Source organism: Phodopus roborovskii, unplaced genomic scaffold, assembly GCF_943737965.1.
Source record: "Phodopus roborovskii unplaced genomic scaffold, PHOROB, whole genome shotgun sequence".
In the NCBI taxonomy this organism is placed as follows: domain Eukaryota; kingdom Metazoa; phylum Chordata; class Mammalia; order Rodentia; family Cricetidae; genus Phodopus; species Phodopus roborovskii.
In genome coordinates, this window is record NW_026126434.1 from 21,133,545 (window position 1) to 21,161,492 (window position 27,948).

At 50.9% G+C, this 27,948-nt stretch overlaps 2 protein-coding genes across 2 annotated transcripts in view; one reads left to right on the forward strand and one right to left on the reverse strand.

Moving 5' to 3' along the window:
• Rsph14 (radial spoke head 14 homolog) overlaps positions 1-27,948 on the reverse strand; it is a 76,115-nt gene that overhangs the window by 33,644 nt on the left and 14,523 nt on the right. The window lies entirely within an intron of this gene.
• Positions 6-26,571, forward strand: Gnaz (G protein subunit alpha z). Its single transcript, XM_051186899.1, has 2 exons — positions 6-770; positions 24,597-26,571. The coding sequence occupies exons 1-2, from the start codon at positions 48-50 to the stop codon at positions 24,939-24,941; spliced, it is 1,068 nt and encodes a 355-aa protein (XP_051042856.1). The 5' UTR covers positions 6-47; the 3' UTR covers positions 24,942-26,571.

Genomic DNA, 27,948 nt, shown 5'->3' on the forward strand with positions numbered 1-27,948 from the left:
GAGGCACCCATCCTGTGCTGTATCGGGGGGCCTCCTGCTGCCGGACCATGGGATGTCGGCAAAGCTCAGAGGAGAAAGAGGCAGCTCGGCGGTCCCGGAGAATTGACCGCCACCTGCGCTCAGAAAGCCAGCGGCAGCGCCGTGAGATCAAACTTCTCCTGCTGGGCACCAGCAACTCAGGCAAAAGCACCATCGTCAAGCAGATGAAGATTATCCATAGCGGTGGTTTCAACCTGGAGGCCTGCAAGGAGTACAAGCCCCTCATCATCTACAACGCCATCGACTCGCTGACCCGTATCATTCGGGCCCTCGCGGCCCTTAAAATCGACTTCCACAACCCGGACCGTGCCTATGACGCCGTGCAGCTCTTTGCACTGACGGGTCCAGCAGAGAGCAAGGGCGAGATTACACCAGAGCTGCTGGGCGTCATGCGACGGCTTTGGGCTGACCCTGGGGCTCAGGCCTGCTTTGGCCGCTCCAGTGAGTACCACCTGGAGGACAATGCAGCCTACTACCTGAATGACCTGGAGCGCATCGCCGCGCCTGACTATATCCCCACGGTGGAGGACATCCTACGCTCCCGGGACATGACCACGGGCATCGTGGAAAACAAGTTCACCTTCAAGGAGCTTACCTTCAAGATGGTGGACGTGGGCGGGCAGAGGTCAGAGCGCAAAAAATGGATCCACTGCTTTGAAGGCGTCACAGCCATCATCTTCTGTGTGGAGCTCAGTGGCTATGACCTGAAGCTCTATGAGGATAACCAGACGGTGAGTAAAGCCTAGGTTCCTACAGTTTGTTCCTGGGAAGCTGGTGGACTCATGTGAACAAAGGCTTCAGTCAGAACTGGTCCTCAGCCTCGCCCAGCCACATGATGAGATGGGGCAAGCATGTCAAGCATGCCCCAAGTTCTGTGCCCAGGAGAGTGTGCTGTGTGGCATGGTGAGTGTACTAATGCCACGAGGCCTTGGGGGCACTTCTGTCAAGTTGTGATCCCCAATGGGCAGGCTCTTGCTGGTTCCCCATAAGACCTCAGCTTCGCATGACCTCCTCCAGTCTGAGGGACATCATTTTGACTTAGATGACACTTAATAAATAACACCACACCCCTAGGCTTCACAGAGCTCACCAGTCAGGGCCCCCACCTTTTTTATCGGCTCTGACTGCCCTTGCCCAGCTAGGGATGGAACTTTGGAATTTCCCTTGTAGTGCTTGGCTCTGCTGTTTAGGTTTCCAGTTCACCCTAGCCTCGGTGCAGTGAACAGATGTGCCCATGCCATGTGCCGAGGACATGGAAGGCAAGGCCTGGCCGGGCATCACTGGTAGCCTGCATGCTCAGATCCACCTAAGACAGAAGGTTAGATGCCCAAGCTACTTACACTGTCCCCAGGAATAGCAGTAGTAGAAGCCTGATAGTTGGACAGATGATAGTGGTCTGCTCTAGCTGCCTTCCTCATTAGAGCTATTGTAGCAGGCAGGAACATTAAACAAAGACCCAGAACCTCCCTTTACAGCTCATGCCCCAGGACCTGGAGAGCAAAAGTCCTCTAAGAGTCTGAGCAGGATTGTGGATGCCTGGATCTGTGATACCTAGGGGAAGGTATTGGTGCCAATGTAGTCTGTGGAAATGTAACCTCCACCATGCTATGAGACAAGGGTCCGGCCTCTCTACTTTGGAACACTGATCTCTAGGGTCAATAGCAAGGATGAGCTTCTTCCTTCATCTGGTCTTGTTGAGACAAGCAATGACTATTCTTTGAGTTCACCCAAAGGTATTTGTGGAAGGCTGAAGGCTCTGACCACATCTCTGGATGCCTGAGTGTTCTGAACATAGAGAGAGCCTGTATCCTGATCCACAGCCATGAAGGCGGAAGGGAGGGCTGTCTTCACCTCCCCTCCAGCATCCGGTTATCCTGGGATCTGTGCCAGATATTGACACAATTCCCAATGAGTGAAATGATAAACTGTAGGTTAGGTGGCCCAGTTGCCACCTGCTGTCTGCTTTGTGCCCAGGCTATGTGTGTCTATGAGTGAGCCATCTTCGGGGTTCTTGCCCATCCAACTTTGCCAGCTGTTCCCACCCTAGCAACATGTATGGTTCTAACTAGAAATGGCATCCTATCAGAGGAGAAAGGCACAACCCGAGACCAGAGTTTGGGGTTGACCCAGATGTCAGGCAAAGCATAGTGCCTGGGGTTGCTTATGCGAACAATATGATGGAAGGTTGGCCAGCCATGCTGTAGCAGCCAGTCACAGAGGTTCTCCATAATTCTCTACAGTCCTGCTTACAAGAAACTGCTCACACAGGCCTTTCGAGCCTGGATCTGGGAAGCATGGCAGATTCCCCCAGGACCAAGCTCCTAGCCCCATCTCATGCAGGCTGTGCCTATAAGTATACCTGGGTCCATAGGCAGGATGCTTGGTCCCTGAGTTTCATGGCCACCTCTTCCCTCTGAGTCTGTCATCAAAAAGTAGCCCCGGCTTTCCTGGCCCTGCCTGGCCTTAACCCACCACTGTCCTGCTTCCCTTCTGTGCTCCTGCTGTCTGTGGCTTATTCCACTTGCAGTGCCTCTCGGTCCATCCTACAGTTCACCACCACCCTGCCCCATCCCTCTCTCTCCTCTCTGTCCCTCTCTCTCTCTCCTCTCCCTCTGCACATCAGGACTAGAACTCAAAACTTCATCGGATGCCTTCCCTAGCCATAGCATGCAGCCTGCACACTCCTCATGGAGTGCTTTGTAAAGCGAGGATCAGTGCTCATGTATAAGCAAGGGGCTCCTTGGGACAGGTCCTTGGGAGGACTGAGTGGAGCTCTGCGGCCTCTTATCTCTAGACCCCTTGCAGGCCCATCCCTGTGGGGATTCCAGTGAGGCCCATGCTCACCTCTTACAGAAACCAGGCTGAGGTCTACCAGGGCATCTCCTAAAGAGAGGGATTTGCAACTGAGCTACCACACACACACACACACACACACACACACACACACACACACACACACTTATTCTCATTCATTTTTCTCCCTCCCTCCCTCCCTGCTTCTTCTCTATCCTCCATCTCTCACCCTCTCCCCTTACCCCCTCCCCCGTCCCTCATGTTCTCTCTCTCTCTCTCTCTCTCTCTCTCTCTCTCTCTCTCTCTCTCTCTCTCTCTCTCTCCTATCTTCTTCTCTCCCTCCCCCCCCCATCCCCATGGGCCTGAGGAAGTAGTGTTGTTCACCAGAAAAGGAAATTCTTGACAGCAAACCCTAGCAAAGCTGGGAATTCACTGGATTCCAAATGGTTCTGACCTTTCATGTTCCACCAGTAATATCTGACAGTAGAAAACAAACAGGCTTGCCGAGGAAAGACAATGCCCTCTTCTGACTCCTCCCACCCACTCCCACCCTGGCAGTGCCAACAGTGACCACCTCTCACCTCTCCCTCCAGCCAGATGCTGAGACAGGGCTGCTACCAGCTGCCTCCTCCCCGTCCTGGAATGCCCTGAAAGTCCCAGCCCCAACAAGGACTCAGCCAAGAGCAGACCACACCACTTGTGCGAAAGCTCAATGAAGTTTGGGGCTTGTGCCAAGGCTGTGTTCAGGGCTCCTCAGGGCTCTCCTTCCCTGCTCAGCTCCAAGGCCCTCTCGACTTTCCTCTCACAGCGGCTGGTGGTACCCCTCCCCTCCTGGCGCCTGGAGAAGGAGCCATTGCCCTACCCCCACCCCAGCCCGCCTGCCCGGGTTTCTGCGTCAGCATGTTGCCAAGGAGAGCTTTGGCATCTCCAGGCTTCTGGGCGCGCAGGCTGCAGTGAACACAGGGCAGCGCCTTGGAGGTGCTGGTTTCCAGGACATCCACGGAGTGTGGCAGCAGGCACATATGAGGAGCCGTGCCATGTGTGTCCATGATTCACACACTTGTCTCCATGATTTGACAGGTCGTTCAGACAGTCTGAGTCTCTCCAAACCTAGGTGGGCTTCCAGTGTTGTTTGGTATGATCCTGGGTGCCACCAGAGGCTGAACACATCCCAGGGACACACGGGGATTTTTCTTGTGTACCTACCCACACACACTGATCTGGTGAGCCAGCAGCCCTTAACTGCCCACCCCCTTCACATCCGCCCATCTGAGGATTTTCACTGAGCCTGCTCCAGGGTTCAGGCAGACACAGGGGAGAGGTTTTGTTCTCAGATAATAGATGCAGGTCAGTCGGTGGCCACAGGAGGATTGTGACCCAGGAATATAACAGTCCCAGCTGCCCGTGTGGAACCATGACCAAGGCTATATGACCTGTGGGAGTCCTCAGGACCCCAGGTCTGTGGATGGCAGCAGGCAGCTGCCCTCTAGCCTCTCCCTTTTCGGATCAGCTAATGGACACTGGAAGCCACTTAGTGGTAGAGGGACACTTTAGAAGAGACAGATTAAAAGGCATAGCAGTAAAGTGCCAAATGTTCTCGTACGGAAACCCACAGAGAGCTCACTACCCCGAGTTCCACAGTGACCTGCTGTGTGCCTGCTCTGTTGATACAAGGCCTGGTTGGGGTGAACATATGCCCAACTTCTGAGCACAGAGTTTATCGGCACACGGGGGACAGTTTTACATGGTGACAGCTTAATTCTCACAAGTCCTTATGCTACCAAAGATGTGTGTCCCTTTTCCAGAGCTAGCAGGCATTGTTGTCGGGGCTGTTCCCACACTGGAGCACCACAAGTTCCACTGAGCTTTAGCAAGGCTCGCCACAGGGAGGCCTCATGCTCACCTGGTGGACGGCTGGTCCCCAGAATTGAGGAGACCAACAGATGCAGAATATTACTTTGGGCTGAGGCACAGGCTCTGCATGTAGGGGAGTCTACAGCAGCTACATCCCAGGCAGGTAACCTGGACTAGCCCCTTGTCTGGGTCCCAGGTTCTCAGGACATCGGCCCCTTCCTACTTGTGGACAGGTCAGATCCAGCATCCCAGAGGCAGGACAGTATTCACATGGCCTACTGTGCTACAGCCATAGTAGGCTTTCAGCAAGCACCGTGGAGTGGGTAGGAGGCAGGAAGACATTGGAAGAGCTACACACTGAGGACCCCACTTTATCTTGTCTAAGGGAGACCCACGGGCGCTGATCCCTAATAGGTGCCCCAAAGGAAGGGAAGCATCTATGAGACCTGTTGTGAAAACATGGTATGGACCTGCTACTGTGCCTTAAAGCCACTGTGTGCTTTGTCGTGTGTAGACTGAAAGGAGGCTTGTTTAGTTCCCTTTTTTTAAATGGGTTTAAGTTCATGTGTAGTAGTTCATACCTGTGAGCTTAGCTTTTGGGAAGCTGAGGCAGGAGGATTATCTTGAGTTCAGGGCTTACCTGCCTGGGTTCTAATACAAAATCCTGTCTCAAAAAAAATTTTTTTTTAATTTTATCTTATGTGTATGAGTATTGTGCGTGTGTGTGTGCGTGCGCGTGCATGTGTGTGTGTGTGTGTGTGTGTGTGTGTTTGGGTCGCATGCATGTCTGGTGTTGTCAGAGGTCACAGCAGGCATCAGATCCCTTGGCACTGAAGTCACAGATGGTTGTGAGCCTCCATGTGGATGCTAGGAACTGGTTCTCTGTAAGAGCAGCAAGTGACCATCGAACCTTCTTTCCAGCCCCTCAAAATAAAAATGTAAGCCAGAGACAGTGGCACAAGCCTGTAAGCCCAGCCAGCAGTCAGTGGGCTAAAGCAGGATTACAAGTGAAAGGCCAACCTGGAGGAATTATTTAAACATCTTATTTAAAATGGGAGGTATTGAACTGAGCCTGGTGGCGCACACCTTTAATCTCAGCACTCAGGAGGCACAGGCAAGTGGACCTCTGTGAGTCTGGGGCCAGCCTGGTCTAGATAGTGAATTACAGGACAGCCAGGTCCACATAATGAGACCCTGTCTCAAAACAATAACAACAGAAAAGGTAGAGAGAGGTGTGTAAGACAGGGATGATGGGGCATCCGGTCACAGGAAAGAACTCCAAATGGGAAACGGCCAGTCGTGGATGGTGCCCCCTCTCCTAGCACAGACAGATTAGATCTTAAGGGACCTTACAGGTTACTTATTGTCCTTAACCAGGCAGTTTCTCAGAGGAAGAATGTATTGTTTATCTGTATCCCATGTCCCAGGACTGATAGAGTAACCTGAAAAGAGAGATGGATGTTTGCCTCACAGTTCCAGAGTATGCAGTCCACCATCACAAGGGTGGTGGCTGAGGCGGCAGGAGACTATAGGGTGGCTTGTTCCCATCTCGACAGATCCCACCTTCGGGGTGGGGCCTACCTGCTAGCCACCAACTTCTGCTAGTTAAGCCATAATCCGCCTGAAACAGCACTGCCAGCCAGGACTGAGTTTCATGGTACATGCACCTGTGAGACAGTTCATACTCAAGCCACAGCCTTCTCCCATCAGCCCCATGTCACATGGGCTACTACTAGAGTGGCCATCTAGGCTGACCTGCTCCTCAACAGTCAGCAGCAGGACCTCAGGAATCCTCAATAGAGCATGTCCCCACTCTGCCTCCTTCTCCTGACCCAGTTAAGGACACAGATCCAGCAATAGTGTCTAGTGTTTAGAATCATGCCAGAGAGGCTTGTGGGCCACCTGCAGTTTGTTTAAGATAGCCACAAATCGTGACCCTGGGATGACAGAGACAGGGACTCAAACCTTGTGGGGTAGCATGGCAGAGGATCTTGGGTCTCAAGGACTGGTGGCCCCTGAATAGCACAGCTCTGAGAGACAGTATAGGAATGCAATGCTGTCTACGACCATACCATCCTGAATGTGCCCGATCTCGTCTGATATCAGAAGCTAAGCAGAGCAGGGCCTGGTTAGTATTTGGATGGGAGAAATGCAACTCAGGGAAGGCCAGAATGAAGTAGGTGCACGGTAGTGAGCAGGACTCAGCTGTCCAGACTACCTTCTCAGCCAGTGAGTGGCGGGAGAGTCCGTGCTCCCAGGACTCTAGGCTTCACCTAATTGTCAGTGGTGGAAAATGGAGAACACCCTGGCATGAGGCCTTTGGGCTTGCCAACTGGCATTTCAGATACTCGTGCCGAGGCCTCCCATCTGCTCTCAGAGACATACAAGCTACAAACACTCATGTCAACAGTACCTTCTCATGGCCCTCCTCGTCATGCTGGGTGCTTCTAAGGACAAGGCCATTCTGCTAGTCCCCTCCCTACAGTGGCTTCTTGCTCTTGGTAGGTCCTTAGCAGGCCTGGGCCCTGGGATTTGAGACTTGCCTCCTACACCAGAATAGCTGTGCCGTATAGCTCTGCTGCTAACAAGGCTTTTTAATACATGTATCACACCTTCATTTCATCCTTGTGGTCTTGTCTGTGTAATTCAACTTTTTCTCCATAAGGACTGATCATATGTCCTACTGTGTCACTGGAAACCATAGGAACCCTCATATACCTTTAGGGTACACACTGAGAGACAAGCAGGTGGTCTTGGATCTCTTGAGACTGTGGACCATACCACAGCAGGAAGACATCCAGCTTATGCCCTGGTTTGGGTGGGAAGGGGCTCCCTTACAACGTGGCTTTTCTAGTGCTGATAAATTTTAAGGAAGGGACCAAGTACCTGTCCTAAGTACTCACCACTGGCACAGGAGTGTGTGCCAGCCCTCTGTGTGCCAATCCGGCAGCCGTATCTGGCTTTTGCTAGCCTGCCAGAGTCAATACTTTCTTCAGGAAGTTTCGAGCCATCTGCTGACATAGTGGTTAGCTTCAGATCAGCCAGGTGTTGGTAATTCCATCACAGAAATTGTGCACAGCGGTCCCATTTCTCAGCCCCATCCAGTGCTGGTATTTACCAACCATCTACAGACAGAACAGCCTCATGGGTAGATCCTGCCAAGGGGCCAGACTCAGCAGATGAATAAGAGGGGCTGCTGCTTAGGTTTCAAGAGCAGAACAGCATTGCCTGTCTATACTGTGCTCCGTGGTTCCTTGGGATTTCCCCCAACCCCACTGCCCACACACCATTTCTGTTGACATTATCCTGCTAGAGAAGGAACATTTGCCAGAGGGTCACCAATTCCTTGCCTAGCCCTTACTGCTGCTCTTATTCAGAAAAGTAGTCACCTAGAATGTGCAGCACACACACACACACCCGCCAAGCCCAGTGAGCTCACAACATAGGGACATAGCAGTCATGTTCACCCTCTCCCGAGTGACAAGGAGATGTCATCAAGGAGCCACTGAGAGGGTCAGAGAAATCAGGAGGGCGGCTTCTGCCTTGGAAACAGCATGCAGGAGAGCATAGGGGGCCAGACATCAGCAACAGGGACAAAGGTCAAATGGCAGTCTGATCTGGGCCATGAAGAACCCAGCCCAAGAGCTGTGGGGTAGTGTTGGGGCAACCAGCAAAGGCAGAAACCAAGAGGCTGTTTGGGACTGTAGACAGCACAGTTCTGTCTGTGGATGGCACCCTCTACTGTAGCAGGCATAAAGTCCTTGCACGAAGTCCCAAGCATTGCATCTAGTCCTAGCCCTGCCAGGGACGAGAGGTGTAGTCCAAATATGCTGTGATGCGGAGCCAGGGATGGTGTGGCTTCAACTCCCAGGCTGTATACGCGCAAAGATGCCTTGTTCTGAGCTATTCCAGGATACTCAAAGCGAAGTAGCTTCTGCCTCCCATCCACTCACTATCTTGGCCAGTGAGTAATTAATTTCCTGGACACATTAGTCCTGCCCATTATTTATACATCAGAACAGCCCTAGGTTTTAAGACACAGATTATTCTCAGATTGTTATTATTCTAAGGAATTTGTATAACCCAAGAACTGAAAAACAGTTTGTCCACTTAACAAGAACAGACTCCAAGGTGGTGAAGGAAAGCTCTGGGGAGTCTCCCTGCCTTGAGGCAGGGGCTACTGATGATCAGGGTAGGCATTAGGTCTGTCACACCCAATAGAGTTCCTTGATTGGCCTTGAATGACAGAAGAGAAGGTGTTGAATGGTCAGGATACTTAGGTCCACCCTACTGAGCAGAAAGGTTTCTGTACTGACAGAGGACAGTCCCTTCTTTGCCCTTCTGTGGGGCTCCCTGGATTTCTAAAGGAGACACCCATGGTTCATGGGGGCATAATGATAGGCGCTGCTTCTCCCTGGGCATGCTTCGAATCGGGCAGAGAACAAATTCAGGCTAGCCAGGAGCTCCAGGTAGAGCTCCTTCCTCTCTTTGAGGCTCACCTATCCAAAGATAGGAGGCCAGAATATGGCAGTGGAGTGGATGCTGCCCCTGGCTCTAGGATAGCCTTAGTGTAGACAAGTTTAACCTACCTTTGTGACTGAAAGTGATACAGGTGCCTGGAAAAGATGTGGATGGAAAGCCTGAATGTAACGCTTTGCTTTAACATGGCCATGGACCATTTAAAGTCTCAGCACAGAAAGTCATGGTCATTGCCTGCTATAACTCATGCCTATAGCATGGCAGGAGGCTCCAAGTGACCCAGCCTGGGCTTAGTAGAGCCAATGCCTGGACTATGAGACTGTCCTTGCCATGTGCAGTGCCTGCTCTGCCCTGGGCCCTGTTGCCAGGGAATCCATACTGTCAACCTTGCATAGTGTAGAGGGTCATCAGTGACCTCTCTGCCCTGGCCCTATTGGAGGTCTTTCCCTGGCCCACTTATGTCCATACCATCCCAGAATACTTTCGAGTGTCAGCCTTGCCATTGGATCGTGGTGATTCCTTTGCCTAGAATGCCTAGTGGCACTCTGGAATTTCTGTTGCTTTCCAAAATACTGCCTGCTCCGGAAGGATTGGATCACACAGTAGTTAAACTCAGGATGGACAGGATTGGAGGTAGGTTAGGTATTTGGGTACCAACCAGGATGAAGTGTTTCCTGACACAAACAACTTGAAGGCTGAGAGTTCCTCCAGGTAAAGTGTGTGAGTTCAGGGCCTTGCCAATAAACCAGGATGAGAATGGTGTTTGGTGACCAAGCCAAGAGGGCTCAGAAGGCACTGAGTTGGATGAGTATTGTCACATGCTAAGAACTGTGGAGCACATCCATGATAGCAGCCACATTACATGAAGGGAGCTTTCTTTTCTCACCTGTCTTTTGTTTTGCTTTTCTTTAATTGTTGCTCATGGCCTAATGAGAAGGTGGTGGCCTATGATATAACCATAACATCCTAAGGCATGGCCTTAAATCCAAGCCTTGGTCACTGTCCAGAAGGCAAAGAGTCTCTAGTGTTGGCCCAGGTACCTTTCCTAACCAGGGAGAAAACAAAACAGATACTCCAGGAGCCCTCAGTCTGTGGCCAATATAAGTATGACAGTCCTTGCCACTGTAAATGCTGGGAGGTGACTCTACCACGCATCAGAATTCCTGCATGACCTGGCTACTCTGCCTATGTGTAGACTAAATCATTGGCCCAGAATGTGAAAGTTGTTCCCTCGTATAGAGCAAGTAATCGGGACAGGCAGGAGGCCTTGTCCTTAGTACTTTCATGCTGCTGTGTGCTCCAGCAGTTCCTCCAGAGACAGGTTTACAGTTGAGGTCTCTTTAAAGTGGCTCAAGGACACCACAGGAAGGCCCATACTGTCACTAACCTGGAGTCAGGCTTACAGAGACTGAACCAACAACCAGGGAACCTGCATGGGACTGACCTAGGCACTCTGCATATATGTTACAGTTGTGTAGCTTGGTTCTCTTAACAGCTGGAACAGGGGCTGTCTCTGACTCTTTTGCTGGCTTTTGGGACCCCACTCCTCATACTGGGTCACCTTGCCCAGCCTTAATACATGGGGAGGTGCTTAGTCTTACTGCAACTTGATATGCTGTGTTTTGTTGACACTCATGGGACACCTGCCCTTTCCTGGATGGAGACAGAAGAGGAGGGGATTGAGGAGAGGGGGGTTGCAGGCTTAGGGAGAGAGGGACTTTGGATGGGAGGATGCAGCAGAGGGCGGGGGGGGAGCAGCAGGGATATAAAATTAATAGATGAAGTAAGAAAAATAAATAAGTTGAGGTCTCCTACCAATTCACTGCCACTAGAGCTGGGCAACTCCTGCATTCAGGGAAGGATACCCTGAATGGATGCTGTAGCAATGGATGCTTGAGTCAGGAGCAAACTGTCCCAGGCCCCAGGCCCCTGCTCTGGTATTACCAGAGACCCAGAAAGTAAGTTACATCTGGTTTCTGTGACTGCCATGTTTATTCTTCTCCAAGAAGCTGTCACTTTAACTTGTGATGAGATAGAGCTGAGCGTGCTGCAGCATCCCCCTGCCCCAGTATCCTGCAGGTGACATCAGGTGACCTAAAGTACACTTTTTTTTCCTTATAAAGGATGAGCATTGATGAAATCCATCCTATAGGCCATAAGCAAACATTTCCCACTGAGATCTCTTTACCCCCAGTTTCCCTTGTTCCTCAAAGGAACGGCCCAGTCCTACTTGTGAAGGATTTCACAAGTGTTGGTGCCTACAGAGGTGTTGAGGGCTGTCTCTGCTGCTAAGCATGTACCTACTGAATGGTCCAGGTGATGTGTTGAGCTGTAAGTCCCAGGTATCCCCTGGAGAACAAACAGGACGGGCTTTACATGAGTTTGCTTCTCAGGCCTGCATCTTTATTGACAGCCCCCAGTCTATAAGATACTTGCTTCCTGGTGTCCATTAATTTCCTGTTAGTGACTGGCAACAGGGCAATGGGTGGAGGGGGGAGTGACTTATATCCAGCCAGCAAGATTTAACACAGAAGCAAAGAGGAGATTGGTTCTTAACTCAGCAGAAGCAAAGGCAGACTAGGACTGTGGAAGGGATGGCGCCTCCCTGCCAGGTAGGAGGACCTGTAAGCTGGACCAGGAGCCACAGCCTGAGTTCCATTCCTGCCTCCACCCCCAGTGCTGCTGGCCTACTGGGCATGGACAGTGGAACAGGACTTGGTGTTCCAACTCCTCCCAGAGTCAATGTACCTAGCATCTTGTTCTCTATTCCAGACCTAGGACTCTTAGAACATTCCCAAGTCACAACCTCTGTGTATATAATGCCCACAGCCAATGTCATACTGCGGGGTTCTTCCTCCCCTGGGACATGACAGCCAAGACAGAAAGAGTCACCAGTCCCTGAGAACGTATCTGTCATTGGTTCTGAGATCCACTCAAAGCAAAAGGCAGAATAGAGTGACTTTACAGGGTACTAGGCCTACTGCTGAGAGGTCACTGACTGAACATGGCAATGTCTGATGGATATACCCATACCCCTAGAGAGGTAAGTTAAAAATCAAACAGGTACCATAGGCACCTCTCTCTAGCTAAGTGGGGCCTGCGGGTTGGTAGGGCTGTGGCCTGGCAGTCATCCTAGTGTGTCATATGGCCACCTGTATCCATCTGGATGGCCCAGGTCCAAGCTGACCCAACAGTACAACTCTGATCTCCCATGCCCTTCCTCCAACTCCTGGGGATCTAGGACAAGTCACACGGTACATCCTGGACTCTGGGCTCTCCATGCAGAAGGATGTAGAGAGGAATCTCTGGGAGTGCAGCTCATGTAGCCTGTGAGCCCTTAGTCTAGCCCCCACCACACAAATGAAACTTGGGTTCCAAGCACAAATATTTCCCTGGTTGCAAAGTCAGGGGCCTCTGAATCTATAGATCCCAGGGAGGACCTTTGCTGTCCACTACCCAGGGACTGGGCAAGATTGAGTGGTGGCTTCTATTTTTACCATTTAGGGCTACCCCAGCCCCCTCCACATTATATGGATAAACAGGAGATGGCCAGAGGCTCACCAGCTATGTGTGGCAGGAAATAGTCGTCCCTGCTGTTCCTGGCAGATTCAGGATGAGAGTGTCCCTTGTTATTAGAGCCTGAGGTATAGCCTTACCCACAGCCTCTTATCTTGTTTAAACAGTCTTTGCTGTTTGAAGTGGCAGGCATTGCGTGTACTGTTCTGTGAACATTGCACTTGTCACTGGGCACTGGGAGGGACGTGGGTAAGCAAAGCTTGACTTCTGGACTTGCTTGGATTATATCCCTGCCCCAGCCTCCAACCCAGAGAAATCGTGTTTGCTGCTGAGAAAGAGCTTCTGCTACAGTACTCTGTAAAGTAGGTAGGTCTACCCTAGTTTGCCTAGGTAACAGCCAACCAGCCCTCTGTGGGGACAGGCAGCATCTGGGAGAAGAGGTTACAGTAAAGGAGATTGGATGAGAATAGAGCGGAGGACAGGAAGGCTGGTGAAAACTAGACATCCAGAATATCTGACTTTATAAGTTGTAAAATGGCTAACCCTCCTGTGGCACTGGGTCAAAGTGGCTTCTGTGGGTTCAGGGCTATTGGCCTGCAGGTGGGGGCTGCAGCTGGGCTGGGCATCTGATCCGTACAGGTTTGCAAGCAGGATGCACAGGACACCCAAAAAGAGGATCCCAGACACATCTGTGAACATCTGTTCACAGAGCCCAGGGGACTGAACAGAGAGTGTTAATTCACAAATACAAGACCCAAGACTTCATCCACCAAGATATGGGGCCAGACAGTTCCCAGTCATTTAAGGCTGAATGCCTTAACGGGCACCCTTCTAGTCTCCTGCTGACCAATCCTCTGAGCACCTGTCACTAGGAAGCTAGGCTGCTACAGACCAGAAGTCCTGGTCCCACTCTTCAAAGCCTCATTTGGGTACCTGTCACTTCCCCAAAATACAACCTAGGTATCCTCACAGAAATGTTGGGGCTTCTCCTGATACTACCTCGGTCATCTGTACCCCATACCCAAGAGTAGGGGCACAGAGTGGGCATCCAATCACCCAAGCTTCCTTTCATCCTAGTCTACCCTCACCCCCACCTGCAACATAGCTGCTACTCCAAATGCCATCTGGCCCTGTCTGAAGATTGCCCCAGGTTAAGGAGAGCAGGTCCCAAGACAGTCATGAATGTGGGCAAATGGTGAGCCCCGGCAAGAACATGGTCCAAATGGTGCTACAAACAGCATCCTAGTGCTAAGAGGTTGAGGTTAGGACCTGTAGAAACTTTAGAGGTGGGATTCAGTAAGCCGGCCAACTGTATGCACCCAGACAGAGGAAGAGCAAAGCATGCAGAAAGACATTATGGCCAAGGCCACTCGGGGTGACGTGGGCACATGGATGAGGAAGGAAATGTGTTGACCAGAGATGAAAGCGTCTGGAGAATGCTCACAAGGCACACACAAGGTCCTCACCAGAGGCTCTTGATAGCTCCCAAGGGGTCATGTTTGCACTGCCACCCCAGCCCAGGCATGGTCCTCATTGCTAGCCACGCCCCATTGGTGTGCTGTTGCCTAGCTAGCCACACACAGCATTTGTTTCCTGTCTTTCTGGAGAGCTGGTAGTATATCCTCTTGTTCATCTCTGAAGGTCTCAAGTCTCTGAAGTGGATTTTGCTTATTGTTCCTCTCTGTCCCTCAAGCAGGGACTAGATCCTACTCTTCCAGGTTCCTCCCCATATAGCGTTCAAAGCCCTAAGAACGAAAGCCATAAGTGGAATATTGAACTGAATGAAAAAGACCCGTGATGCAAGGGTAGGCAGGGTCTCTACTTGGGAAAGCTGTGACAGATCCCAAAGACAAAAATATGGTAGTGTGTAGAGCCAAGCAAGTGGTGGGCAGACAAAATGGGAATAGGGGCTGTGAGCCAGGCCCTTGGAGCCAGAACGGTAGGCCAGGCTGTGCCATCTGCTCCAGTACCCTGAGCACCGGCAGATTGCAATGCCCAGGTTTGGTGAGTAGGTGAGGTGTGTGAACAGTTGTGTGGAAGCAGCCATCCTGAGGGAGAGGGCTCCGAGCACAAGTGGGACCCAGAATGTAGATAAGCAGCAGCCCTCCCCTAGTTCCAGTCTAGCCCTTGCTCCTTCACGGACTGGCCTGGCTCTGTGCTGTCCCTACAGACAGGCTCCCAGGCAATAGGGCTTGCCGAATCATTAGCCTCCCTAATCCAATTCTCCAGGTTGTTGAAGCAGTGCAGTGTTTAAGTTTGCAGGAAGAAGAAAAGAGTGCTAACCAGATTGGACTGGAAATAAGTCCCCCAGGCATCTTCTCTCTCCAGATACATTCCAGTTCCCCCAAGGCCAATATCCATGACCAAGCCTGAAGGTGATCCAATCCATACGGGACTCTCCTTGGTACAGAGGGGTAGGGAGCTGGTAGGCGGAGGATTGTTGTAGTGGTTTGTTAAAGTAGGAATGCTTCAAGGGCACCCCCACCCCCCCCCATCACAACTCCTCTCCCTGGACCTGTGTCGCTTTTCTGATGTGAATGAAGGGTGGGCCTCCCCACCCATGGGTACGCCTATGTAGAGCATGTCACCAGAGGACACCTCCATCTTAACAACCTCCTGGCCTGTTCCTCAGGCCAGAGTGAGCCAAGAGAGCTCCCTCAAAGGGATCATGGGAGAATCAGGTCCCCCAATTCCCAAAGGCCCGCCTTCTACTACTCCTCAAGTGGATATATTGGGCTAAGATGTGCAGCCTCCTCCCTTCTTTGGTCTTTATTGCTGTGTGAGACGGAGGGTGGAGGCGGCCTCACCAGTTGTCATGGAAACAGCAATCCATCTACTGAGAGTCTGGGTGCTAAACTGAACAGAGGGAGGGGCATCTGGCCCTGTGTGACAGCTGCAGTTACCACCCTCCAGCAGTTCAGTGCTGAGAAGGGCCCAAGGGGCTCCCACAGCTGGTGTGCCCAGTTTGCCTGGGAGCGTCCCTGTGAGCAGCAGGGCCAGAGGCACAGCTGCCTTGTCTCTGTTAGGGTTAGCTGGCATTCCATCCATGCACTGCCCGCTGGGAGCCACTTCACCGAGAAGATGGGATGGAATGGAGAAGCCAGCCGCCAGTAGCTGGCACTGTCTGGGGAGAACCAAGCATCTGGGCCCCAGGCAAATGACTGATACCTCCCCAACTGCATCTTACTGCCAAGGAGGAAGTGTCATGATGCCTACTTAGGGTTCCGCTGGCTTCCCCTCAGTGTCTCTCGCCTTGTTCCTCCTGTGCTCTGAGCTCCTTGAAGCCACCAGAGCATGGTTAGTAACCTCCCCCATGGCTTTAAAGCAGGAGAGAGGCAGAACCAGCCAGCTACCATATAGGAAATGCAGCCACAGATCGTCAGACCAGCAAGTGAGCAAATGTACTAGTCAGTCATGAAAGAAGACCCCGGCACCCTGAAAAGCCTCAAGGGTCTGAGGCAGGGCCCAGCTGACAAGCCTGGCATCTAAGAGGTTGTCATGGGGCCTGGAGATAGGTCTCAGAAGAGGTGACAGGTTTAGTGACTTCTCAGAAACACAATCCAGTCCAGGTCAGTTGAGGGTCCAAGATGAGTTTTCTGTTTCACTAAGGCAAGCACTATGATCTGGGATGTAGGTAGTGACAAACACAGGGTCTTGGAGCACAGTGGTGGAGAAGGAAATGTTGCTCGGAGCACTCACCAGACATATTCAGGCCCTCTCCTCCAAGAAGCCAGCAGTCATGCCCAACAGAAGCTTCTCAGCAACTGGTCTTAGTGACAGCCCCTGTAATGGTCCCAGGTCCCAACCACAGTGTACTGTTTCAGATCTAACCTGGTCATTTCTAAACCAGAGTCTTCTGATCACAGAGCATGGCAGACGGAGGCAATACCTCAGCTTCTTTTACTGTGGCTCTCATAAAATACTCCAGCAAGAGCAATCTATGGGGGAAAAGGTCTGGTTTGGCTTACAGTTCCCAAGGGACACAGTCCGCCATGGTGGGCCATGGCAGAAGATATGGCAGTAAGCAAAAAGGGTATGGTGCCAGGAACCAGAGGCTGACTGGTCACATTGTATCCACACCCAGGAAGGAAAACATAAAGAGAAAGCAGAGGGAGGTCCATCCCTCGGGATCCACTCCATCCACTGAGGCTCCATGCCAAATGGTTTGGCAACCTTCCCAAATGGCACTGCCAGCTGAGGTCCAAGTGTTCAAACCCCTGAGCCTATGGGAGACATCGTGCATCCAAACCATAAGGCAGGATATGTGGCTAGATGCTCACAACCATTGACGCCAAGGGCAAGGGGCCTGCAGTCTAGACTGAGGGAGAGAAAGATACTGAGACATGGTCAGGCACCCTGGGTAGAGCTGTGTGGAACTGGAAGACACCTCTGGAGATAACAGCATAGGCTAGAGGCTAAGCGGGTCCTAGTAGAGACAGGAACACAACTGCATCCAGAAAAGGCCAGGATGGGGACTGTCGAGAGTCTGACAGTCCAAGCCTGCACATCTGTTTGGGGAGGACTGGAGACATGGGGGTAGTTACACACTTGGAGTCCCCAGAGCTGAGTGGGCTACTTCTAGCACTGACTGAGGCCTTCACCATGGGGGGTAGGGGCTGTGTCAGCAGCTCTTATGAACTTCAAGCCATACTGCCATTGAGTAGACAGCCCCTCACACTGGCCTTCCCAAGTTTTCCCTGTAGTGGAAGTCTGGGGAACTTACTGTCACTCTGAAGAGCACCAGTTTGAATCCAGTAAAACCTGAAAGTCCCTCCCATCTGGGCACTGCCCCCCAAGACTGGCAGTCTGTTGGGCTGCCTGGGTCAGGCCTGCTAATTCCTCTACGGGATTGACAGTGTGGTGAGTGGAGCTCATTCATGACCCAGACCAGCTCTGCTTGTAGGGTAAAAAGCTGGATTCATAATTCCATGAAAAAAAAACCAAAACAAAACAAAACTGGGTTGGTCTACCACAAGCTGGCTGGCTGACTTGGACTTCCCATACTACACCAGAACTAATTTGACCTACGGGTGAGGAAAACTGTAGCCCAGGGCAGGGCAAGCTCTGTTTCCCCACACAGCTGCTCCTGACACCATGTCCCTGTCCACATCCCTCCCCTCACAGCACACTAACAGACCCCTCAACCACAAAGCTCAAACGGCCCGTTTTCCCAAGCCTGTGTCGCTTATTTCATCCTCACTGTTGGCAAAAATGCCAGCCCCTAGCAGTGACCTGGGTACAGGGGCTGAGCTGTCTGTCCTACTCCAGCCCTCAGCCACTCTGTTTTGGAGATGCAGTTACATGTGCTGTCTTAGAAGTGGGCTACCATTCCTGGTGATTGGCAGGAGAGGGATTTTTGCCCCTTCTCATCCCTGTCATTTCATTCTGCCCACCCATCCCACCACCTAGAAGGTTCCTCTCCAGAGAGAGGGCTGTGTGTGTTTTGGGGGATGGAACTACAGCCACCCCAGCTAGGGGTTCCAGATCACTCATGCCCAGGGTTCATATTGGTACCAGAAAGAACTGAAACCCTGACCTTGCCTACATTTGGTTTGAGGCCCCTAGTTGGGCAAGATGTTAATGAAGCAAGCTTCACCCTGGGCCTTGTGGGTGGAACAAGGGAACCAGACAAGTCCATGAATAATATACCCTAGCTCCTTTGCTCACCCCACAACCAGTAGCAGTAATTCCACAGCATAGAAGGGGAGGCATGGCCACAGAAAGTGGTGAAATTCCTATTTAACAATAATAATAATAGTAACACATGTTAAGCCTGAGTAGATGTTTATGCATGGCTTCCCCAAACTAGTGTGACCATGCACTAAATGAACTAGAGATATCCGATATAGGAATGTTTACAAGAATGGGGGGATGGGTTGGGATAGAATTAGGCTGGACCAATATCTGAAGGACTACTATGTGCAGCTGGAAAGCCACAGGAAGCTGGGATATACTGGGTCCCCAAGAAGGGTTCTTGGGAATCCCGATAGGGAGAGCATCCCCGTGAAGAAAAGGCCTATGCTACCACCACTCTGGGGTAGGGGTGATTGATTGGTGGCTTCCAAGGCAGAGATTCACCAAGTGGGTGTGGGCCCTGGAGGAGTGACCACAGGGCATCCCCAGGCATCAAGCATCAGCTGTGCCCTTCTTTTCTGCACACACAGAACCCTCACAAGAGAAACTACTCCTTAGGTCAGGGGGTGAGAACAGCTGTACTGCTCTTTTCACTGATGCCTGATTCAGTGGATGGTTTTTTTTTGGGGGGGGGAGTTGAAGCCTTATATTTTTCTTTTTTCTTTTTCTTTTTGTTTTTTGTTTTTTTGTTGTTGTTGTTTTGTTTTGTTTTGTTTTGTTTTTTAGGACAGAGTTTCTCTGTATTACTTGGAGCCTGTCCCAGAACTAGCTCTGTAGACCAGGCTAGCCTCGAACTCACACAGATCTGCCTGCCTCTGCTTCCTGGGATTAAAGGCATGCACCACCAATGCCCAGCTGCCTTATATTTTTCTTTAGACAAGAGTCTTGCTATGTAGCCCAGGCTGGCCTCCAAATGGCAATCCTGCCTCCCAAGGATCGGGGTATCTCTTCAGTTCTAAGAGGAAACCAAAGCCCAGTTACTTGACATAAAACATGATGATTCATCTTGACAACTGTCTTTGCTAGGGTTTCTATTGCTGTGACAAAACACCATGACCAGAAGCCAAGTCGGAGAAGGGAAGGGTTTATTAGGCTTACACTTCCAGGTCATAGACCTTCATTGGAGGAAGTCAGGACAGAAACTCAGGCAGGACTGGAACCTGGAGTCAGGAGCTGGAGCAGGCCATGGAGGGTGCTGCTTACTGGCTTGCTTCCCCTGGCTTGCTCAGCCTGCTTTCTTATAGAACCCAGGACCACCAGCCCAGGGATGGTACCACCCACGTGGGCTGGGCTCTCCTCCATTGATCGCTAATTGAGAAAATGCCTTATAGCTGGATCTCATGGAGGCATTTCCTTGACTGAGGCTCCTTCCCCTCTGATTCTAGCTTGTCAAGTTGACTTACAAAGCCAGCCAGTACAAGAACTTTATGGCTGTGGCAGCAAAGCTGTTTATTCTTTTATGTGGAAGGAAGGCAGTGGTCAAATGCAAACCCAACACTGGGCCCTGTGTGGTGAGGTATTTGGTCAGGCACATCTGGACATGTACCAGTGGGAAACCAAGGGCTCTGACGTAGGTAAAGGACTTAGGACCCACATGAACTCCAGGTTATATGTGTATCCATGTTTGATTGTTTTGGGTTTTTTTTTTTTTTAATTTCATCTTTGGGAGCTGCCGACCTCAACCTCTCATCACAGGTGAAGGGTGTGAGGCACTGACAAGGGAGAATGGTGTTTTGAGTAGTAGGGCTGGGCCCGTGTGGGACATTAGGTTCCAAGTGAGCATTTTAACTCAGGTAGGAACAGAGTGGGAGATTGCCCATCACAAAGGTCCAGATCATCCTTAGAAGTTCAGCCAGTGCCTATAGGAGGGTGAAGTTAAAAATGAGCCTCAGACCTTGTATGCATAACCAGGAAAATCTACCACTGTGTGTCACCAGGTGTACTGAAAGGAAACCAAATGGCTAACCTGACATAAACTCTGGCATCTGGTCTCCCTGAAGAAACAATCATTCTAGGATTCAGTCCTGCTTGGGCTATCACAGGTACTGGCCCCTAGAGGCGGTACTGGGAAAGGAGACCCCAGGATTCTCAGGCCAGCATGTTTGAAGGTCCTTAGGAATGTGCCATAAGCTCCCCACCCCATTGTAAGAAATCCAAGTGGAAGCAAGCACCACCCTGGGGTAAAAGAGGTTATGTGGCGTTGAGCACATTTAGAGCCATCTAAACAGATATGCAAAATGCAGCTGTAGCAACCCACCCTGGGGACAGCCACGATGTGGCTGACGTGGCTTGTTACAGATCACTGGTTCCTACCACCAGGCAGCAAGATTCCCACATTCCCACACTGTACAGCCTGCTGTCAGAGTCATATGCTTGATGTTATTTATATAAACCAATGTTCAGATGAGCCCCCAGCCTCCTGGAAATGTCAGTTTCCATAGTGGAAGAACCCTTCAAAGCTGAGAGGTGATGCCGTGGCTGGCCTCATAGCAACTACTGACCACAGCACGTGTGCCTGCACAGTTGCTGCACCATTGGTGGCTGGAGAGGTAAAGGTAATGGGATGTCATGCCAGAAGAGAATATTATGGTTATTTACCTAGCTCTGGCAAATCAATACCACCCTGGGGCTCAGTCCCTGTGTGAAAGGAGAAAGCCTCCCCACTCCTATTCTACCCCAACAAGTAGGCTGGTGACTTGCTTGCTGGCAGCTCCTCAGATTCCAGGATCAAAAGAACATATGTTGTGTTGGGCTAGTGGACTTGTTGCTACCTGACTAGGGGGTAATAAGTCCCCACCGTGCCACCTCTAGAAGCAGCTGTGACCCATGAAGGCGAACAGATAAGAATGGAGAACCAACAGGGAGAGATACCCCACAGACTGACTAGGACATAGCCAGATGTGGTTTAGGGAGATAGGCAGCAGCCTCCCAGAAGAAGGGGCCTGAGGTGATGTCCTACAAGAAAAGCAGAACGTGAATGGATGAGGGGTGCTTCAGTGGCAAAGCCCGGAGATCAGGCAAAAGGCCAACTTCAGCCCTCCCATTCTCACCCTTGCATTGCATGGCTTCTAGAGTTACAGCCTGGAATAGCATGGCTCCTCCAATGACGGTGATTTGAGTTAGCAGGGTGCCTCAGTGCACACGAGTCTCCAAGACTGTGGCCACCACTGTGAAACTGAGTCTAAGGGCATTGAGCCCATCTGTGGGCAGCAAATCAGAGTTCCCACCATCACCTCTATGGTTGCTCTTTGGGAGCCAAGTGCAAGTCCCCTTCCTGGCCACTGGATCCTGTGCTCATCTTCATGTGGACAGGGTCTTGATTGTGATCACCTGTGGTTCTTTGTCCTGTCTCTACCAGGGAGCCACAGGCAGTCACAGAGCCTCTTGCAGGACGTGGTACCTGCCTTACTTGCCAGGCCGCACATTGAGAGGGGTCATGTGCTAGAGCTACTCTGACCATGCTGTGCCTTCTAACCAACCATCCTGATTGGCTCCCAGGGCAGTTGTGCTTATCCACTTTACAGAGCTTCAGTGCTCACATACTTGACATCGCTCCCAGCATCGGGGATCTCTGGAGGACAGAAGGAAGTGGCTAGCACGGGGAACACCTGTGCTAGCTCAGGGACGGTCATTGCTCTGAAGCCCCATATCTCTGTGAGCCTACAGACTAGATGCACCACCAGTGCCCCTACAGACTTTTCTGAGTCCCACTGGTCAGGTCCCAGGAGATGGGACCATGGGGACAAGTGTGATTTGTGGCACATCATCTCCCAAGAGACGATGGTTCTGCCATCCTCAGAAAAATAGGAAGGGGTCACCAGAAAACCTGAACTTGAACTATGGCAAAGCAAAAAAAAAAAAAAAAAAAAAAAAAAAAAAAACCTGGATGTGAGAAGGGAGAGTCTGTTTTCTAGACACCTAGTCCTATCCCCACTGCCACCTGCCACTGTGTGAGCTAGGTGCCTGGTTCCATGATGTCTTGAGTCACAGATGCAAGGTTTAGTCATGCCAGGTCCCCAAAGTCTATGAGATGCACCAGCAGGGAAGCAGTTCAGACAGCTGGGGTAGAAAGGAGACGACAGTGCACTCAGACAATAATAGGAAGAGAAAGCCGAGGCAGTCTCAGGGATGGTCTTTGGGCCTTACCTACTGCTACCCCTAAAGGTCCCTGCAATTGAACTCCTCCCACAAACGCCCTAAGAAGACTGATCCCTGGCCAGAAGCTGTGCACCATTACAGCACCTTTAGACGGTCCCCCTCCCACCACCGCCCACAAGCTGCATCCCATTTTCTAAACAGTCCTGGGCTGACCCGGGTCCAGGAATCACTTCTGCCGTCATCACAAGTGACCAACTGGGGCTAAGGGAACCATCCCCCCTCCTCCCCACTCTGAGCTTCCCATCCTCCTTTCAGCCCAGGAGAAGCCCCCCAAGTCCACCCATGAATGGATTCCAGTATCCCTGTCAAGGCTCGAGGCTCTGAGCCTCCTCCATCTGGCGGTGAGAGATGGGGCCTCCGGGCACTCAGGACATGCTCAGCAAGCCTGCTCAATGAATTGAAGAATATGTGCTAATAGCCATATCTGATACAGAATTTGGAGTCAGAAGCAAAAGCCCCAATTATGACATCATTTTTATGAGAAGTGACAGCTCAGTTCCCACAGTCATCTTTATACTGCATTTTCCAGGAATCCATTAGAGCTAATTGTTCTCCCAGTAGAATGTAACATTCCTAGACCACCACCCACTGATCTCACTTGGAGAACATCACATCCAGGTCTGGTTCCCTCCTGTGTTGCTGGGCTTGGGATCCTGCTTCCTGATTCTCGGTGGAAAGGTCCCTTTAGACCATGCCAAAACCTAGGGTTGCTTGCTTTTCAGAGTTTCTTCTGTATTGGTTGTATCAACTCTAAAGAATGGATCTGCAAAGCACAGTTTTCCCGAGTAGGCAGGTCTCGGGATAATGATGATGGGTACTTCTGTCCACCCTCCCCTTTCTGCACATCTGCTTCCTCTAGCAGAGGTGCTGCCAAAGCCTGTGTCTCAGAGAACACGGGATCTGGAAAGCTGGTTCCTGTGTGATACTCTGCTCCCAGGCCACTCCTTGCATGGGACTGCAAGCCTATAGCTCCTGGTGAGAGACTTGAAGCACAATTCTTACCTCTCCGTGCCTCAGTTTCCCCATCAGTAAGATGGAAATAGGGTGGTGTGAGGTCTGCACAGGCAGAACCTCGGGCCAGAACCATCATCATTATCACTGTAATCATTGGGGATGCTGCTGATGCCCTGTGTCCATGTTGTCAATGCCAGCCTCACTCACTGTCAGTATCTCAATTGATGATGGTGTAAAACTGGCTTAGATTTATCTAGGAACTTGGCTTGTTCACTTTATCTGAAAGGGATGGGTATAACTTCCAGATATGGACAGTTACTCACTACAGAAATGAGATTGGTCCATGTTCCAGGTAGGGGGGGGCAGAAATGCCCCTTAAGGCCCAAAGTCACTATGCATGTCCTCAAAGTCACTGTACATGTCCTCAAAAAAGAAGAGAGGCAAACAGTGGGAGGGACCAGGACCATGCTTTGTCACTTAGTCACAACTCTATCCCAGGATGTCAACCCTCACTCTATATGCGCAAGTCTTCCTGCTCAGAGAACACAGCCAGCCAGTCATCTACTGCATACAAGTCTGTAAAGCCAGTTGGGGAGGAGGGCAGAGGGACAGGTGCAAGGTACAATGTCAGCAACCATTCAGCTTACAGAAGCACAGGCTGCCCCTCTGCATGTGCCCTATGGCAGAATTAAGGTTTCGGGGAGACTGTGTGAAACGCAGAACTCACATTCCAAGTATGGGTGTGGAGAGGTCCGGGAGCTAGCACTGTTTGAAATATGTCAGGTCCTCAGTGTAAGTATGGAGGGTCCTGAACTGCCAGGGCGCAAGGAGGTTAGACTGGGCACTGCCCCAGCCCCATACCACATACTGAGGCCATTGGAGCATCACTACCCAGAGGAAGGATCCTGAAAGGATAAGAAACTACTAGATACTCAAGGTGAAGTAGACTGTCTGCTATTTCTGAGGGAGATGGGTAAAGGCTGATCTAACCTAAAGAAGGAAGGACAGGGTCCTACCAGAAGTCTGATGCTACCCGGGAGGAGTTAGAGGGGTTAGCACTAGGTGGGCAGTCTCAGGAGGCACTCCCTTGGCAGGGCTGTGGGTCTAAGTTCTCTCTCTCTCTGCTCACTTCGAGACTAACAGTACCACTTCCCTCCTCACAACTGCAGAGCCGAATGGCCGAAAGCCTACGCCTGTTTGACTCCATCTGCAACAACAACTGGTTTATCAACACCTCGCTCATCCTCTTCCTGAACAAGAAAGACCTCCTGGCAGAGAAGATCCGGCGAATCCCTCTCAGTGTCTGCTTCCCAGAGTACAAGGGTCAGAACACGTATGAGGAGGCCGCCGTCTACATCCAGCGTCAGTTTGAGGACCTAAACCGCAACAAGGAAACCAAGGAGATCTATTCCCACTTCACCTGTGCCACCGACACCAGTAACATCCAGTTTGTTTTTGATGCGGTGACAGATGTCATTATTCAAAACAATCTCAAGTACATTGGCCTTTGCTGAGGAGCCAGGCATGGCCTGCTTGCCTGTGGTGAAACCCACGGGGTGTCACACACACCCCCAGCTCATGCTAGAGAGGCCCAACCCCAGGGGCAGAAAACAGGGGGCTTGAAGGATGTGTCCCACTCCCCCCACCCACCCAGCCTCTGCCTTCATGGCCCTACGTTTCTGCAAACATAACTATATTTGGATAGATTGCTAGGTAGGTAGACACAGACACACATGCACACATTCACACCTGAAGATGGCAGAGTCAATGTTTCCTGAAGTCTTAAAGAGCTGCTGTCATGAGTTCATCCAGGACCCATTCGCCCCCTTCACTCTGCCTTCCTGAGTTGGCCCCACTCTGCATGGGGGTTCACATTGGACTGCTGGGGGGGGGGGAGGCTGCAGGACTGGGACCAGGTCCGGCCAGTTGTGCACATTGCCTGGAAGAAGGCCAGCTCACCAACTGAGCTCTGGACTGGGGACTACCACTGACCAGGAGAGAGGCCCGGAGCAGGGACTGTGTGAACCTTCCCTGCTAGTTACACCCAACTCAGCCACTCTGCACCACATGTGTCCTATACCTAGGACCTGAGGAAACAAGTGACTGATTGAATCGGACCTCTAACCACTGGTGGCTCTTTTTAAACAGCTAAAACATATGCAGCAAAAATTAACCCAGGAAAATGAGTGGTATCATTTATTTCAAACTAGGCCAGCTGGGTTTCCAGCTTCCCTTCTGCTGGTCTGATGTTTTTATAAATGGAAACCTGGTTTTTCTTCTCTAGCATCTTTTTTTTTTTTTAATTTTTATTTTTGGCCAAATTTTATGTTTCGCAGAAAAACAAAACAAAACAAAAACTACAGTTTCTGATGTGATTAAATATTCTTTTTTAAAATGCAGATTTTCAAAATACGTTTCATTTCAGGTGTCCCTTTTTGTGTCTGGCTTGCTGAGTATAGAAGTTGTCATCTGGACGATTCTGCTCCTCAGCTCCAAAGAATTCTGGGGCAAATGGCTCCCCGACGCCAGCCTCATGGGACATAATGTACATAAGCCTCTGCAACGTCCTCTTGTCATTGGTGCCGTTTTCTGCTTTGTTTTTATTTAAGAAAAATAAATGTGATGTATTTACAGAAGGTTCTTTACCTAGGAGCGAATGAACAATAGCTAAATGTCTTGGTATTTAAAGTGTAAATTATCTATGGCTTTGCCAAATGAAGGAAGGGGAGGCAAAAGATGGTACACTCCCGGGTCCCCAAATACTCCAAGCCTGAGGTGTGCTGGGAGCTGCTCAGACTCCTGTGAAGGCACAGCCAGAGTTGTGGCCTGAAGGAAGCCTTGCTGGGACCCTGCATTCCAGGTCTTCTAACCCCGGGTGGTGGTGGGGGATCCACAGGCACTGGTCTTGAAAGAGCCCTGGAAGTGTATAAATACAGAACCCCTGTCGCCAAAGGGATGGATGGCACCACTAAAGCCCTTGCCAAATCCCTTTCAACCCTTTGTTTGGTACCCATGAGTCTAACGTCAATGTACAGAATCGCAGCCATGGAGTTGGGATGTACAGAGGGAGAGAAGAGCTGATGAGCATATAAAAGTCAAAGAGTGTCTACTTTAAGAAAATAAAATACCCTGAATGGAGCCAAACCTTGTTCCTGTGTGCTGTGTGTGGCTCGTGTGTAGCTTAACTTGGCGCCATCAAAAGATGCTGGGGTCCCTCCCACTCCTTCCTCATGTCTATATACATGCACAGGTAAAATCATTTTGGGACGAAAGTTGAGGAGGAATAAACTTTTAAGGGGGGGAGCGACAAAAGAGAATAGAACTACCGGGCCCCCTCGGATAGAAGGTTTTCAATGATGATGGTGCTAACCCCATTCTGCTGTTCCCAAGACCCCACCCAGCACTGTCCCTGCTTGTACTGTTTCTGGGACCCCTTACTCCATGGATAAGCTCTTGAGGGGTGTGAGTTGATTTTCTGGAAGGAATAAAGTATAGGGCAGATCCTAGGCTGCCCACTAGCTGGTTTTTGTGGTTAGAGGTACTTAGGGCCATGGAGATAGGCCCAACAAGGGCCTGTTTCAAGTACGGTAAGACTCCTTAGAATTCCAGTAATACTCAGCACCTCTGCACGTGGCCAGTGGTGACCACCTTAGTCAGGAAGGCATCCTAAAATTAAGGTCAGGAATCAAGCAATTGGAGGGTTCTCTCAAGTCAGTTCAACTCGCTGTTCTTTATGGGGAACACGGGAGAGGGTGCTTGGATCCCCACCCTGCACTGCATGTCGATGGGGTGGGAATCCAGGAGGGGGGATGCACAGGATCACCCCAAAACTGCTTCCTCCAAGGAGAACTCCTGACAGAACCCTGAACGTAGGGCAACCGACATCCACACAAATGTGCTCAGATCTAAGGTACAGACACACAGACCTGGGTCTCTCTAAGGTACAGACACACAGACCTGGGTCTCTGGTCCACCCACCCTCCTACCTATGTGGGAATCTCCTTTGCATGTCCCCGTGTCACCAATGGTAAAAACCCAAGGGGCCTTTTGTTTAAGGAGATAAAATGTTTGACTGTAAGTCACTGAGAAATCCTTTGTGCTTTCAATACCAACTGTGAAACAGAAAACTAATTTCACTGTGAGCGTCTTTAACTAAAAATACACGGCTGAAAGGAAAATGAAAGCGTCTGCCTCCCTTGGTGTGTGCAGGGAGCAGAGGAGGTCTGACCCAGGAAATGGCACTCCTCTGGAGCCCCATGGACACCTTCTCTTGATCCCTCCCGAGCCCTTTATTGGTTACTTGTCCTGTTGCTATGGTTAAAATAACCGAGAAAGGCAACTTAAGGAAGGAGGGGTTTACTTTGGCTCACAATGTGAGATTCCAGGCCATCATGGTGGGAAAGTCATAACAGTAGGAGCCCAGCTGGTGCATTGCATCCATGGTCAGGAACGTGAGTGCTCACTTGCCCTTTGTATTCCATCTAGAACCCAGTGTGTGGCATGTGCTACCCAGAATCAAGG

Bases quoted from the DNA above. Each gene is read 5' to 3' on its own strand.
- Gnaz (XM_051186899.1), top strand. From the start codon at position 48: ATGGGATGTCGGCAAAGCTCAGAGGAGAAAGAGGCAGCTCGGCGGTCC. The intron at 771-24,596 runs GTGAGTAAAGCC...TCACAACTGCAG, and splicing joins TCTATGAGGATAACCAGACG to AGCCGAATGGCCGAAAGCCT.